General features: G+C 43.0%; 1 protein-coding gene across 3 annotated transcripts; it reads right to left on the minus strand.

Moving 5' to 3' along the window:
- Positions 1-270: 270 nt before the first annotated feature.
- On the minus strand, positions 271-9840 carry LOC118091976 (phospholipase A and acyltransferase 3-like). 3 transcript variants are annotated; one of them, XM_060280456.1, is made up of 4 exons: positions 9747-9835; positions 3042-3141; positions 1506-1774; positions 271-728 (listed from the first exon to the last, which is right to left on the minus strand). In XM_060280456.1, the coding sequence occupies exons 1-4, from the start codon at positions 9768-9770 to the stop codon at positions 669-671; spliced, it is 453 nt and encodes a 150-aa protein (XP_060136439.1). In that variant the 5' UTR covers positions 9771-9835; the 3' UTR covers positions 271-668. The 3 variants fall into 3 exon arrangements, with proteins under 3 accessions (XP_060136439.1, XP_060136438.1, XP_034985530.2); XM_060280455.1 differs by lacking the exon at positions 271-728 and having other exon boundaries at positions 737-1774; positions 9747-9840; XM_035129639.2 differs by lacking the exons at positions 271-728; positions 9747-9835 and adding an exon at positions 5053-5121 and having other exon boundaries at positions 737-1774.
- Positions 9841-16026: the final 6186 nt, after the last annotated feature.

Raw genomic sequence — 16026 nt, forward strand, 5'->3', positions numbered from 1 at the left:
GGCATCCTCCACTCCATGTACAGCAGCTGACCAGACTGGCAACTGAACCTTACTTCAGCTTTGGTCAGTGTCCTCTACAGTCAAACCTCTGTTTGCGACCGCCTTGTGGAGCGACCGCTTTGGTTTTCGACCACCGCGGACCCGGAAGTGTTTACATCCGGGTTCCGCAGCGCTTGGATGCGCAGAAGCGATCTGCGCAGCACGCGCATGTGCGGAAGCGCTCTATCGGCGCTTCATGCACGCGCAGACGAGTCCCTTTGGCAAGCGACTGATTCGGGGAGCGACCGCCCCCGCGGAGCGGATTGTAGTCGCAAACCAAGGTACCGCTGTACCACATCTAGAAGCAGCAGGGAGAAATTTGATTCAATTCACAATCAAAATCTGCACTTTACAAAACAATACACCAACTGAAACAGAGCCATTCTTCAAAATTCACACCAATGGATAAAGACAGAAAACCTAAATCTTGATTGATTTGATGTTTTAATTTTTTATTTTTATTCAATAACTGTTGTTATTTCAAAATGGGATCTTGTTAGAATCCCATGTAGAATTGCCCCCAACAATATTTTAGATTGTTCACATGTCTCACCATATATTGAACACTGACTAACGGGGTTTACCGATGATCATAGCTGCTATCAACCTTGCACCCAAGACCACACTTCCTACAGTAGCAGCGCAGCTCCTACAATACCACCAAGTGTCCCCCAGAGACCGATTTCCGCCTGCAAAAAAGAAGAAGAGGTTTAAGCATTTTTATTCACAGTGACTGAAGGTCCTTCATTTCTCACAACAGAGTTTGATATGAAACTTTGCTTTAAATGTTTGGAAACAGATAATAGCCAGATTTGAAATTCTCAGATTCCAAGGCAATTAAATCTGGGTTTAAAGTATGCTTTAAAAAATAATTCCGTGTAACAGAACATGCTTTGGTGCAAAAATATGAGTTCTGCGGAAGTCGCATCAGACGTTTGGGTTCCAAAGAATGTCCAAAAACCAGAACAATCACTTCCTGTTTTCGATTATTCGGGAGCCAAAACGTATGCGTACCAAGGCGTACAAGTTCCGAGGTACAACTGTAATTCCTTGTAAAAGAATATGCTTTGGTGCAAAAAAACTGAGTTCTGTGACTATAGTTTGAAAAATATTAAAGGAATACAGACCCAACATTTTTCATCAGGGTACAAGACTGTTATTGATTTGGAAACCTGAGTTCTGAGTTTTTAATCTTCTCATTTGTCCTTTCAGACAATTTAAGTGTATGAACTCAAGTTATCTTTAAATGTTATGATATTTATTTTTTGTTCTGTTTTGCAGTCCTTCAACATATTCCAGTAAATGTTCAGTTCTGCTCCCCATCTTTGTAAATGGGGGTTAGAAATTAAATCTACATAAAAATTAAATTAACTGCTTCTTAATCTCACCTCATTTTTCCAGGATCAGGAGTTTAGAAAGAATTTCAGTATCACAGCACTACGAAAACGTGAATAAATTCTACACACCTGTGTACTGTCAGGTTGGCCATATCGTAGTGCGGTGGCAAAATGTTCGCAGTTCATCATGACCACGTTGTAGTCTATCTCCATCCCAACACATTTGTTTGCAGCTCTAATTATTTCGTCTACAGGCTTGACTTTATATTTTCTGTCCTTCTCGTTGTTGACCTCCCACTTGTCTTTCCCTGCCACTTCTGAAAGCTTTTCTTTCTTCACCACTGCCTTTTTTGTGTCGGCAGACAGAGGAATAGAGGAAAAACTTCCTGTAACCCCATCTTAAGAACAGAGAGAGAAAAGAAACTCAGAAACATTGACCATTAGGCCTAGATTCCCTGCATTTCATCAACAACATTGTTTCAAGAAGACATCAGTTGTTGTTGTTTTGACAAATATTATTTTTAAAAAATTGTTAGTCACTCTTATATAATAATAATAATAATAATAATAATAATAATAATAATAATAATAATAATTTTTTATTTGTTTTTTTAATTTATTTTTATTAAAGGTTTTTTCAGTTTACAAAGACATGGGCAGTGTCTCTCATAGCATTTTTACAGATCAGTTTCAATTGTTGAGACATTGGGGAGGAAAAGGGGGAGAGCGGTAGATAAGGGAAGGGGGTGGGGGTAGTGTGACAATGTTTCTAGTTTACTTAAAGTGTGTTGGGGGGGTTGTCAGCATCGGTTGTGCAGGTTCTTTGTTGTGCATTTGTTTTCCTTTGATGGTGAGAGTTGTTGGGGTTGGCCTAGGATATAGTTTTCTTTTGTGGTTGGCTGTGGTGGTCTGTTTTATGTGAGTAGGGTGGGCGGGTCAGGTTAGCCATATTGATTTGTATGCTGTTGGTGGATTTCTGTCGTTGATAATTTTTTATTTGTACCCCGCCCATCTGGCTGAGTCTTCCCAGACACTCTGGGCGGCTCCCAATTGAGTATTACAGCAAAACAGCATTAAATATTAAAAGCTTCCCTAAACAGGGCAGCCTTCAGATGTCTTTTAAAGATAGAATAACTGCTCATTTCCTTGACATCTGGTGGAAGGGTGTTCCACAGGGCGGGTGCCACTACCGAGAAGGCCCTCCATCTGGTTCCCTGTAACCTCACTTCTCGCAATAAGGGAACTGCCAGAAGGCTCTCAGAGCTGGATCTCAGTGTCCGGGCTGAACAGTGGGGGTGGAGACGCTCCTTCAGGTATAGAGGACCGAGGCCATTTAGGGCTTTAAAGGTCAGTACCAACACTTTGAATTGTGCTCGGAAACGTACTGGGAACTCTTATCTTGCCCAAGGCAACCCAAAACAACTTACAACCAACCAGAACACAATCTCTTGGCTCCAAAGCAGTCCTCTAACTGCCTTACAACAATTGCAAGTATCAGGTCATAGAACTTCCAGCAACAATTAGTCCCAAACCAGTGGTGGGGGACCCCCCCCCCCAAAAAAAATCAAGGGCTGCGTTTATTCAGGGGTAATCTGCCAATGTTCTCTGTCTTATTCTTCCCTCTCATAAAATCACCCTTCCTAGGAAATAAGGAGAAGCTCTTACCTGCAGACGTCAGGTGGACCACATATCCATTCCCTACGTAGATAGCCCAGTGTTGGTAACCACTTCGAAAAATCTCAATCTGGTCTCCAGGCTTTGGATTCTGCAAGAAGAAAGTGAGGCAATGTTTTCCTTGGCTAAACAGCTGTGCAAGTTTACTCAGAAGTAAGTCCCAGTAGATTCAATGAAACATACTCCAAAGTACATAGGATCACAGCCACAGAGGCAGCCGTTTCTTTTATACTGTAGCTCAGAGATGGAGAACTTGTCGCTTTCCAGATGTTGCTGGACTACAACTCCCATAACCCCAGGGCATTAGCTATAGTGGCTAGGGCTGATGGGAGCTGGAATCCAACCACATCTAGAAGACCACACCTGTGTAGGTTATGGCAGATATTTCTCCCAGACCTCACTCTGTGGCATTAGCTTTTTTATTGTATTTATCATTTTCAATTTTACAAATTTGCACAATAATATTAAACCAAATACATTTCCATTCACTTCCCTTCTCCCTGTCCATGGCTCATTTTATTAAACCTTTACTACTGCATATTCTATATTTTTCAATTTTCTCTCTTTTTCACTTTTTGTTCCAGTATGCTTCATACTGCTGAATCCTGTTAACAGTTTAAAATGTTTGTAATGATTTTTTAAATATTCTACAATTCTTTCCCAGTCTTCATTAGAAGTCATTTCTTATTCTAGGGCTGTCTTAAGTCCTGGCTGATTTTTGCTGAATCCAGCTTTAACACCCCCCCCCAATGGCAACTCTGGACATTTGTATATATTATATCAATTTCATCTGACATTCCTCCTATGTTGGTATTGTGCCCTTCTTCCATTTCTGAGCATACACCATTCACACTGCCATAATTGTGTACATGAAGTGCATTGATTATTCCTAAAAGAAAAGCTTCTGTACTTTTTACAAATGTCTTTAAAAAAACTTTTTTTCAGTTCATTGTATATCATCTCCCAGAAGCTCTTAGTCATTTTACATGCCCACCACATATGATAAAAGGTGCCTTTCTTCTCTTTCCATTTCCAACAAATATATGACATCATTATCAGCAGAGTTGGTGCCTACACCCAGGACGCTGTAGTGACTGGCTGTCTATGTCCTGCCACATTCCGGGGGGGGGGGGCAATCCAAATGTCTCCCAGAGGCAGCAGAAGATGATAAGAGCAGTGGCAAATCAAGAAACAGATGCCACCTCAGTCACTGGCAGGTATGTCCACTGCATTCCCCACCCCTGCTGCTGCTGTCGCCCTGGTGCTGCGATAGCCCTTTCCCTGCCCAAGGAAGGAAGGAAGGTGTTGCCTGCCACCAGCTCTGCCCCCCTCACAATGCAGCTGAGAGGAGGAGGAGGCGGCACACCAAAGCAGGCCAGAATTTGTGCATGCTTACACACTGCACCAGCTGTGGCACCAGACAAAACATTTCCATGAAGCCACGGACGCATCATAAACTAGTAGTATGGGATGGTATCCCCATGCTGATCCCCATGATGAGACAACTTCATGGAGGAGAGGGTTATCAATGGCCACCAGCCCTGATGGCTATGCTCTATTTCCAAAGTTGGAGGCAGAAATTTTTTTGCATGCCTATTGCTGGAAACCACGGAAAGGTAGAGGGCTCTGGTGCTGCTCGCTGCTTTCCCACAGGCATCTGTTTAACCACTATTGTGGCGTAAGGTAAGAAAAGGTAAGGTAAAGGGCCCCTGGATTGTTAAATCCAGTCAAAGGCGACTATGGGGTTGCGGTAATAATCTTGTTTCAGGCTGAGGGAGCCGGCATTCTTACTCTGAAGTAAGTCTCACTGTGTTCAATGACAAGACAAGACAAGAAAGTGTACGTTGCCTTGCAACCAGAGACAGCAGCATAAGGCAAACAGCAAGTCAAGTGGCAACACTTACTTTTGAAAAAACAGTCAAAGGGAAGACAATCAAAGGGAAGGTATTTTGGACTGGGTGGGGATCGATAAACAATGTCCCCTATTCAAAGGGGTTCTTACCTGAGCCATTATGTTCTGCTCTCACCTTCCTCTTCTTTGAGTCCTCAGATATTTCTAGATCTTTTTCAGTTTCATTTTCACTTTATATCCTTTTTTAAAAAAATGTTATCAGCAAGGCAACAGTTGGTGTCAATATAACATCTCCTGTCAACACTTCCTCAGTGTAGAAAAACAGCAGGAAAAACGTTTTCCCTGCCAGGATAGTTTTCCACATGCCAAAGAGGCCTAGAGCCCCCACCCCAACTCCCCAATATTTCAACATTTTAGAGGTCATTCCTGGTTCCTTTCACTTCTAGAGTAAGGTTACCAGATTATTATTTTTTCAATGAATCCGCAATCGACTTCCTACTAAAAAGATGGATTTTGTAAATCCAGGGACTGTCCCTGGGAAACGGGGATGTCTGGTAACCTTATTCTAGAGGTGTAAGGAAATGACTTCTACCGAATTACACAACAAAAAGTAAAATAACCATATCACTTTTTTCCTGTCCTCCCAGCCTACTGGGCTCTTTGTATTTACGTTCTGGCTGTTCTGCAATGGTTTCCTTCCATACAAGACCCGTTCACCACAATCTCTGTCTGAGGCAAGGGTAACCAACATGCTGCTCTCCATATATTGTTGGACTCCAAACTCCCACCAGCATTGGTCACCATGGCCAATGTGCAGGGTCACAGGTTCACCACCCCTCAAGCAGGTGATGTTTTTCCTTGGTATGGACATAAGTTGATGGGGAAGACTTCCCTTTCGCAATTGCTGCCTCCTATAAGCTGCAGCTATCCCGATCTTCCCGACAGTTTCTTTCTGGTCCTTGTAACCTGGTAATTAACTACTTCGATGAGTGCCTTTGTGTTTGTTTGTTTGTCTCTGTGTGTATTTGTGTGTCCCCCAATTCTCCAAGCATTGAGGAGTTCAGGGGCTCAGAATGCCCTCAGGTTTTGCTTCCATTGCAATGAAGTCACTGGAGACTTGTTGGCATTTTGTGATATAGGGCCTGCATAGTTATATGGGTTGACTGTAGGTAAAGATTCACAGCATTAAACACCCTAGAAATCTTCCAAAGAGCTCCCAGTAAGCTCTTGGATCCTCAGCCTGATCTTGTTTCCAGAAGTTTAAGAAGCATGGAGAAGGACTTTTCATAAGAATTTACCCCCACCTGAAAAAATGGCCCTTCCCATTTGCCACCCGCAAATAGGGCAGTCAGGTTATTTTAAAAACGAAGAAATGCCACGTTCAGATGTCTTGGAGAATGGATATGTGGCTGGTGTTTGTGGCTCCCTGTAATTGTGCCAAAATACCAACCCACCTGCTGCACATAAAAATTCCGTTAGACTCTAATGCTAAGCAAATCCATGTGGAAAGAAGGCTTCTCAGTGTCACTGCGATCTACTTTCAAAGAGGTGTGTTTGTTACTAAGGACCATGTGCTGTTCAGATTGGTCTATTAATAGCTGCTAAGCAACCATCAATTTATTTCAAAATTAAGAGTACTGAACCAGATAAGGCCTAATTAATAGCTCACTACCAGCATTTTGTTCTACCTTTTTAAATGTAGCTCTGGAGCCAAGTAACTAATTTGAGCTCAGTTGTATTAACACCATTTCCATATTTCTGAAGCTGCAAATGGGTGGACTCTTTCTTAAGTTTAAATGGCTCCTGTGCTCCTTAACAAAAATTGAAAAGTTCTATAAGCACAATGGGGGGGAGGGGAGGAATGGTTCCTAAATTGGACTCTGTGTTGCTTAATGTAACTTACAGATCTATGGAACCCCTTAAAAATATAGTAGCTGGATACTAGCACACAAATACTTCCCAAGGATTGGAATAAAATTTGGGGATCGTGACCCTTAAAATCTCTTTTGGAACGGACTTCCGGAACGGATTCTGTTTGACTTCCAAGGAACGACTGTATAGTCTTCATGGGAAAACCAGATGTTAAACCTTCTGCAATATACCTTTAGCCATTTTTCATTTCTGTGACAATTAAACCCTTTATACTTAACACTGTTGATCTCCATGGCCCATCTCTGCCACTGAGGGGAGTGAAAGTCCCCATCAAAGACTTCAGTACTCAGGGCCGTCTTGAGCAGATCGCGCGCCCTGGTGCTGAGGGGCGGAGATCGCTCCGCCGCCCGCCCCGCCCTCGCAGGGCGCAATTGGTTTCCGCGCGGCGCCCTCCTTGCCAGGCCGGCACCCAGCTTACCAGCCCCGCGCCGTGGTGCACTGCGCCACCGGGGGTCTACGAAGAGCCGGCCCTGTCAGTACTGTATAGTATGGGTACTTAGGCAAAGTCTGCTTAGGGGAACTGTTTGCCACCTTCCAAGCACATTCTGCATAAAGGCCAAAATGGATGCCATTTATTCCAGGTTCATGCCTATCTCACCTCCCTCCCTCCAGTTACTAAATCTCTCTAATAGCTCTGGTATACCAGTTTAGGAAATCCTACCAAATTGGCTTTCAGGCCTGGCGCTAGACCAAATGCTTGGAGTGTGATCCCTATCCCACTAAAAAGACGGCCATCCTTTGTTCCCTATAATGTCTCACGATTGTGCCTGCATCTTTTCAAGCCATGCTTTAAACCTCCGAAATATTGTTGTACGTTTTTCACATGCTACGCACTGAGCAATCAAACCTTTATTACTCATTTAATTTGGAAGCAATTACTTGCTGCCTGGATTTATCTTGCACACTTTTCAAATCTCAAAGCTCTTTTAACAGTCGGTATTTAATGAGCATATGGCAAATGTCCCCGTGATTCCAAATGTAATACCTCCCTTTTAATGAAGGGGGGGAATTGGAGCAATGTTTCACAATTCCCAGTTATTTGCGTTGTTAGAAGCTCCAGAGGTATCAGCATTAAGGCCCTGAGACTCCAGGAGGAGGCCAACATGTTGACATGGAAGTGAGATGATGTAGACTGTAAATTGAACATGTAAAATAAAAGAGGCAGCCTGTTTAATGAGAGGTGGGGAAAGCAGTCTCAAACAAATATAAAAGGCAGAACCATGAACAAATCAACTTAACAGGGTTAATGTTTCCCCTGTATATTTAAGGTTCCTTCTCCTACCAACCAAGCCAGCTAGTAATCCTCTCAAGCCCTTATTCAATCTCCCACTTTGTATTTCTGCTGCTGCTAAATGTTAATGTAGCATGAGGCTGATTCTTTTGTGAATAGATAGGATAAATGGAAATTCTGATCCCTTTGGAGACAGAAATCCAGGACTAGCCTGAAACTAATAAGGGGTATGTGCGGACAAGGTTCCAGATAAAGCTTGTACTTGTATAAAACAAGGTAGTTCAGTTCCAGTTCGTACGAACGAACTATTCAGTTCATAAAAAGTTCATCCTTAGTGGGGTGGATTTCAATGTTCATCTATATATATATAAACTGGGCATGTGTGTTCGTCTCCGATGTTCAATGAAACCCCTTGACCGATTGCATTCAAATTTTGACACAAAGTCAAATATGACTATGAGAGCAAGCCCATACCATTTTTAAAGACAGATGTCACATCTGGGCCATGTAAAATCCCAAAAACAACATGTTCCAGAACTCACAAATCAGATGAAAATGCATGCTGGGAAATAGAACGGAGAAGCAGCGTCTCCATTGGCTGCAGACAATTGGTGACATCACAAAATTCCATGGCAACCAACTGAAAACAGGCCTTTTGCAGCAACAAGGCCCAGCATTGCCCAGCCAAATGAATAGGCCACAGCATTGCCCAGCTGGAATAACTGTCTAGGCCGCAGCGGATGAGCCCGGGTTGGGGTGGAGGGAGTAGTCAAAAGGGGGACTCTGAGGGCCCATTTAACAGACTAAGCCAAAGTGGGGTCTACAGGGGAGTCTGAAGGGGGACTCTGAGGGCCCATTTAACAGACTAAGCCACAACAACGTGTGGCAGGGCCAGCTAGTAATATTATAAGCTGCTGTGCTGTTGCATACCGTAGGGTCCAAAATAAATCAGGTGCCACACACAAGGAATCAGATGACAGACAGATAACAGATGAAGCTCTCCCACCAATTGCATTTCAATATTAGAAAACACCCTGTTTAACTTGCACCAGCCACACAGCTGTCAAAGGCAAAAAGCATTATTTGCTTTGTTCCTGCATTTGTATTTGTCACTGTGAGCTGCTCCTGTTGGAAGAGGGAGCACTAGGGAGGGGGAAAGCTCCTCTCTTCCCTTCACCAAGAGCAGGCAGTTCAATTCTGTAGTGTGCTCTTCACAAGTGGCTTCTCTGCAGGAAAGTCACTTTCAAAGCAGCGCCTGCATCCTGCAGAAGCAATGCCCTCCTCTCGCTGATCCTGCAGGATGAGGGGTCAGGTGGAAAATGCAACTGGTGGTCTGGTAGGTCTTGGCCTTTTTGCAAGGCTTCACACCTGACTCCTGCTTCCCCTTCCTGCTTGAGGCCCTGCCCCAACCTCCACAGATTGCTCTGAGCCATCAAACCTGAACCATAGTGATCCGTGGCTGTCTCGCCTTGGCCAATGCCCAAATTACTCTAAATAAGCCCAAGCTGGCCCAGGACTCAGATGAATCTGGTGCACAGCCCTAGTGAGAGAACACCACTTGGCTCAGGAACTCTCCTGCAATATTCAGAGAAGTGCACAAGATGGCTGCATTTCAGTTCTGCCAAATTAAGTAGATTTGCCTATAAATGTCAACAGAATCAAATCTCTCCAGCATCCCTACCTGCCAGCAGCGCTGAGTCTGCATGCAGTTGTCACCTGGGCTTCACAGCCCCAGAACAAAAGGACTGGACTGTGCCCAAAATGGTCACCATGGAAGCCCAGTTCAACACACAGAATAAATCCTGTAAATATAAACGCCTACCTTGTTTTAGCTGCAACACAAGGTTGTTATGTTATGCCAGTTCTCTTTTATGTGTGTGTGTGTGTGTGTGTGTGTGTGTGTGTGTGTGTGTGTGTGAAATAAGATATGAGGGCTCAGAGGAGGCCATGTTCATGTTTAACGGTTCATTAGAGGAGGTCTGATTTCAAGGGTACAGTGCGAGGGGCGGGAATTAACTAAATGCATCTTATCTCTGCCCCTTTTTGATAACTCTCATGCTGATGAAATCACAGGAGTCTAGAAAAATAAATGATTTCCTTTTACGCATTGTTGGGCTGAAATGCTTTGCATACTTCCCTGGGAGGAAACCCAATCAGATACAATGGGACTTGCTTCTGAATAAACATGCTTAGGATTGTGCTTCAAACATTTTCTGTATAGCTGACAAATAATGAATGAAACAAACAAATTGCTTAAAGGAAAAGGAGTGGTGCTTATCACTCTGCAGAGGAAACCTATCGGGATGCCAAAGGGATTGCTTTTTATCTCCAAATGATATAAGGCATTAATGACTTAATGCAAAGGCAAACCTGATAATGGAAAAGGGGCTTAAGTAAATGAAGACAATGTTTATTTTCCTTGGTAATTTAAGAATTTAAACGCTGTCACTTTAAGAATCAAATTTTCCTTTTTTAAGCTCTCACACTTTGGTCCGCTGCGCTTGCACCACCTCCCAAACAAAGGCCATGATTGCCTGGTTCTCCACCCCAGTAAGCTGTAAAGATATTTCAATTCAATTCAATTCAATATACTTTATTCGACCGATAGTCAGAAACAAAAAACATTTCTCAATACAAAGATAAACATATAAAACTGAAGACATCAGAGGGATACATAAATGGGGTATGACCGCGCTACTAAACCTCCTACAGGTAACCCACATCAAGACATTCGATTATACGTTTCCGACACTTGAGCGCCAGGAAGAGGAATTTAGCCACCGAGAAGGTTATTTTCCCAGTGGGCTTGTTTAGCAAATATGCTGCCTGCCGTTCTCTTAGTCGGGAACTAAACTGAGATAAATACGGGGCTATAAGATATTGCCTTAAATCATTATAAAAGGGACAACTCAGTAGAATGTGTTCTGTGGATTCTACCTCACCCAAGGCACAATGGCACATTCTCTGACCGTATGGGACTCCTCCAAATCTTCCCCTCAAAACCGCCGAATCAAGGACATTCAGTAAAGATATTTGTCCTTTTCATAATGAAGTTTTTCAGTCACTTGAAAGACTTCCACAACTGCTACAGCGGCATTACCCATTTCCCTTTTTTTGGTTTTATTTCTGATTCATTCCTCATTCAGAGGTATGTCTCCCAAGTAAACTTTTGTATCACTGATTGGACAGCTGCATTTTTTAGTAGAGTTCCATCCCTTAATTCTCCAGTCAAACAGAACTGAACAAAATAATAATAATGATCCCAGTCTGTGTCATTAAGAAATTCAATCAGCTATTAACCTCAGAGTTCTCCTCAATTTACATGAGGATTAAACTTGAGTCCATTTGTAACCCAGACTTCCTAAGCGGGGGGCAAAAATAATAATAAAAATCTGACAGCAACATTTTTTTTTTTACTCTATATACTGAGAAATCAGATGGTTGCTTTGCAAAACTATGCAAAAAAAAAAGGTACCGTAATCTGTTTCTTGCCAGATGGGATCCTCCACTGCATCTTTCCATAGCCTCATTAGGCAAAGCTTCCTGTTATAGGTTAATCTTGCACTCTAATGGAGCACTGTGTGAAATTACAAACATAAAGCAGATAAGTATTTTGAGTCTCCTCACTTTATTTTATGCAATGATAAGAACTAACCACTATTTACAGATACTTTATAGATAGTGGTTTCCTAGTCTGCACTTTCCTAGAAGCATGCACTTCTGTGACATTGCGACCCCTTACTAGATTGCTTCACCTGGTCAGGAGAAGACACAAATATGAGGGATGGGAACAAGGCAACTGAGAAATTGGAGGCTTTGTTGTGTGACGAAACCGTGCTATGCCACTGAAATGGAAAAAGAACAAAATGTTAGTCTCCTAACCTTTTTAAAGTCTATCTTGTAGATGTGTAGAGAGCACATCCATCTGTTATCTGTTTTCACATTCTTTTCTATATGAAACCAAATCAGGCAGTGAATTTATATAGAAATGGAGATACCAAGTCAAAATGGAATCCCTAACCAACTCTTGTTCCCTCTCTGATGACTTTCTGACACTATGCAGAGATGCTCCCCCCCCCCATGGCAATCTAAAAATAGCTCACCAACTTTGCCCAAAAAAGCTCAACAACTGTCTGGATTTTCACTGTTTGAAATATGGCAACCCTACACTGATATGTGTTGTCTGTGTCCTCTTATCTTCTTGCTTGTTTCCCATTTTGACTTTTTTATTGTTTTATTTTGATTAGCTTGTAAGCAGCTTTGAGCCTTTTTAAGAAAATGAAAAAGTGGGCTAGAAAGACTTTAAATAAATAGTAATTTGACAACGAGTTCATAAAACCATGGTCATTAAGAAGTGTGGGACCTACAACCAAGTGTTGTGCTGTATAACCTTTCTCCTAGTAGGAGTGCTCAGGGCTCCTGCCAGTAAGAAAGCAAAACAAAAAAACAAAAAACTGGATCATGCAGTTACAGTTTATTTTTCAGTTGAATGTAGCATTTAGACTGGCAAACACAGGTGAATAATATTGTAAGCATTTCAGTTGGGTTTGCAGTGATTTGTAGTTTTCATTTTTAAATTACCTAACATAGCTAGTTAAACTGAAAAGAAGGCAGAAAAGAAAGTGTAGAGTAAAAATCATATAGACCAAACTGTATTGTAAACTGCCATATGTTTTATTATCTGTTGGCACTCACGCCAACAGGGGGACTGATGTCAATGTAATCTCGCTGAGATGAAACATTCACTCATATGGAAAGCTTCATGAAGCTGCTAAGAGATCACATGAAGGATGACGCTCGGTTTTAGCACATATTGAAACCTTCCATTTAAAGATGGAAAGTAAAACCTGCACCTGACAGCAAGACACCCACAGATTGTCACATTGATAAAATACTTGCTTTCAGAATGTGCCAAGGCACTAAGTAATTAACAAAGAAAAAGACATTGTCGTTCAGGGCAAAGTACACGGGAAAGCACATCCTGTTTAGATCAGGGGTCCCCAAACTAAGGCCCAGGGGCCGGATGCGGCCCATTCGCTGTCTCAATCTGGCCTGTGGACGGTCCGGAAATCAGCATGTTTTTACATGAGTAGAATGTGTCCTTTTATTTAAAATGCACCTCTGGGTTATTTGTGGGGCATAGGAATTCGTTCATATTTTTTTCAAAATATAGTCCGGCCCCCCACAAGGTCTGAGGGACAGTGAACCGGCCGACTGCTGAAAAAGTTTGCTGACCCCTGATGTATGACACTTGCTCTTGATAGTATTTTTCAACTAACCAGAATAAAACTTAGGGAGACAAATAATGTGACCATCTCATACCCCTCAACTATCCCAGTGAAACCGGTACTTCCTGTTTTTTTCTCATGAGAGCATGGTGTGGTCCTCACCACCATTGTGATCTCACACAATCTTTAGCTTAAACCAGGGGTCCCCAGACTTACCCGGCTTTGGGTAGGGAGTACGCGCGCAGGGGGCGGGGGAGTGCGTGCCCGTGCACATGTGCACACACACTTACTGGTGCGGTGGCGCGCTTCCAGGTCGGAAAAATTGCTGAAAATCGTTTGTGCGCATGCGTATGGGCCTCCCCCGACCTGGAAGTGCACCGGAAGTGACCTCTTCTGGGTCGGGAGAGGTCCATACGCATGCGCACAAATGATTTTAAGAGCGGGCAGCGGGCGGCAGGGGTCGTCGCGGGCAGGATTGGGAGGCCAATTGGGCCGCATCTGGCCCGCGGACCGTAGTCTGGGGACCCCTGGCTTAAAGCATCCTAATTGGCTATCTCTACACATACGACACTTTATTTATTTATTTATTTATTTATTTATTTATTTATTTGTATACTGCCCTATACCCGGAGGTTTCAGGGCGGTTCCTATAAAAAGATCACAGTATACAAAATAAAAATAAAAGCAATAACCCAATTAATACACCCCCCCCCAAAAAAAAGAGCCACATTTTTAAAGGGTATGGGATGTCGATCAGGTCAACCAAAGACCTGGTTAAAAAGGAACGTTTTTGCCTGGCATACCTAAAGGTGTATAATGAAGGTGCCAGGCAAACATCCCTGGGGAGAGTATTCCACAGACGGAGAACCACTGCAGAGAAGGCCCGTTCTCGTGTTGCCACCCTCCGGACCTCTTCAGGAGGAGGAAGCACACAAAGAAGGGCTTCAGAAGATGATCTCGGGGTCTGGGTATGTTCATATGGAAAGAGGCAGTCCTTGAGGTATTGCAGTCCTGAGCCCTTTAAGGCTTTATAGGTCAAAAGCAGCACTTCGAATTGGGCCCGGAATTGCTCCTGTGTACTGCAGAGCAACAGATATATTTAAACAAAGTTATAAATTTGTCCCATACAGAATGTTTCATTTCCCTGTCAGTGTTATCTTGCTACATGAAGAATGTCTGAGTCCAATGAAATTATTGTTCTCCTGGCTTTAATGCCATCCCCCCAGTCTTCTGCTAAAGGCTAGCGAGCTCTTGGAATGCTTTACTAACCTGATAAGGTGGAGCGAGAGGCTCATGATGGGTATTATGCTAGCAAAAAGACAGAAATGCATCTTCTATTCACTAATTGGGATGCAGGAAGAATTTGCAAGCTGTCAGGGCTTCAGACTAGATTACCTTCTTGTTCTTTCAATGTCTTGCAATATTAGAGTCATTTTGCAAAGCAAGCAAGCTTCTTATATGAGGAAAGAAACATAGGGCTTATATTTTCAATAAAAAGCAAAAAGCATAAATTAAGAAGCATGAAGAAACAGGGAGACATTGGGGTCACAAGTCCATTAATTGGCAAAGTAGCAATTGCGTCATAACTTAAAGCAGAGTGGGGTGCAGAGTTTAGCTGTGTTGGATCTACTTTGTATTTTACTAGAACCCCAAGTTCTGGTCATCAGAGCCAGATCTAAAAGACATGTTGAAATATACTCGGAGTCGAGAGTGAATTTCATGCTCTTTATTCAGCTCATATTCATCAAGGAGAAGAAGAGAAGACGAATGGCTCTTTTCCCAAAACCATCTGCTTATATACATTATTTACACAATGGGCCTTGCGTGATTGGCTACTTCAGGGCTACACCTGTGGGCCAATTATATTGTGGATTGACTTCTGCCTGCAGCCTGATTGGCTGCTCCTACAGGCCAATCAGGTAGCAGATTCACTTCTGCCAGCCGCCTGATTGGCTGCTCCAGCAGGCCAATCAGGTTGCGGATTCACTTCCACCTGGAGTTGGATTGGGTAGCTCCCGCTGATTCTGAATCCTATTGTTCTAGGATTCCGCTCAGTACATAACACATGTCATTTCAATGAAAGCATATGATGCCTCTGAGCACATTCTGAGCCTAGGAGTTTATTTTCAGCCGAATTCATGGTCCTTGTACACAAGGTCCACTCCTGGTCGTTAGCTCTCCATTCCTTATAGCTGTCTAATTTACGTGGGGAAAGATGGTTTGCAGTTGCTGTAGTTAAACAACTGGGAATCAGAAATGCTTGCTGATCTACTGCTAATCACTCAGAGGTCTACCAATAGATCTACCTTCTGCCTACCCATAGCTTAAGTGTTCATTTAGGAAGAAAATTGGGCCCTCCAAGGTAGCTTTCCTTCCACTTCAGAGTGTCTCTCTGTTTAGCTAGCTGTAGTACCGAGAGAAGTACCAACCAGAAAAGGTCCTTAGGGTTAGAGATGCTTCAGAAATGGTCAGTGTGTTGCAGACAGGGATTTTCTTCTGCTGAAACTCAGTTCCGGCACCTTTCAGGTGGGCACTATTGCCATAATAAGAGGACACAGGTTCATGGTGAGTTCCGGCACCTCTTTTTCTCGAAAAATAGTACTGTTTCCAGATGACCACAAACCTAGACCAGGGCCAGTGGCAAGTGACGAGTGGCAGAAGAGGAGGAGGAGGCAGAAGAGAGAAGCCCAGACTGGTGCAGGTTTATTGGGGCCTGCAACTGATTAGCCAAAG

This window comes from Zootoca vivipara, chromosome 12, assembly GCF_963506605.1.
Source record: "Zootoca vivipara chromosome 12, rZooViv1.1, whole genome shotgun sequence".
NCBI classification, from domain to species: Eukaryota; Metazoa; Chordata; class Lepidosauria; order Squamata; family Lacertidae; genus Zootoca; species Zootoca vivipara.

What these genes read in the sequence shown, in the direction of transcription:
- LOC118091976 (XM_060280455.1), bottom strand. Translation starts at nt 9,770, where the DNA reads ATGCAGACTCAGCGCTGCTGGCAG. An exon ending in AGACTCAGCGCTGCTGGCAG is followed by an intron (nt 3,142 to 9,746) that starts GTAGGGATGCTG and finishes TTCTTCTTGCAG; the next exon opens with AATCCAAAGCCTGGAGACCA. An exon ending in GGTCCACCTGACGTCTGCAG is followed by an intron (nt 1,775 to 3,041) that starts GTAAGAGCTTCT and finishes TCTGTTCTTAAG; the next exon opens with ATGGGGTTACAGGAAGTTTT.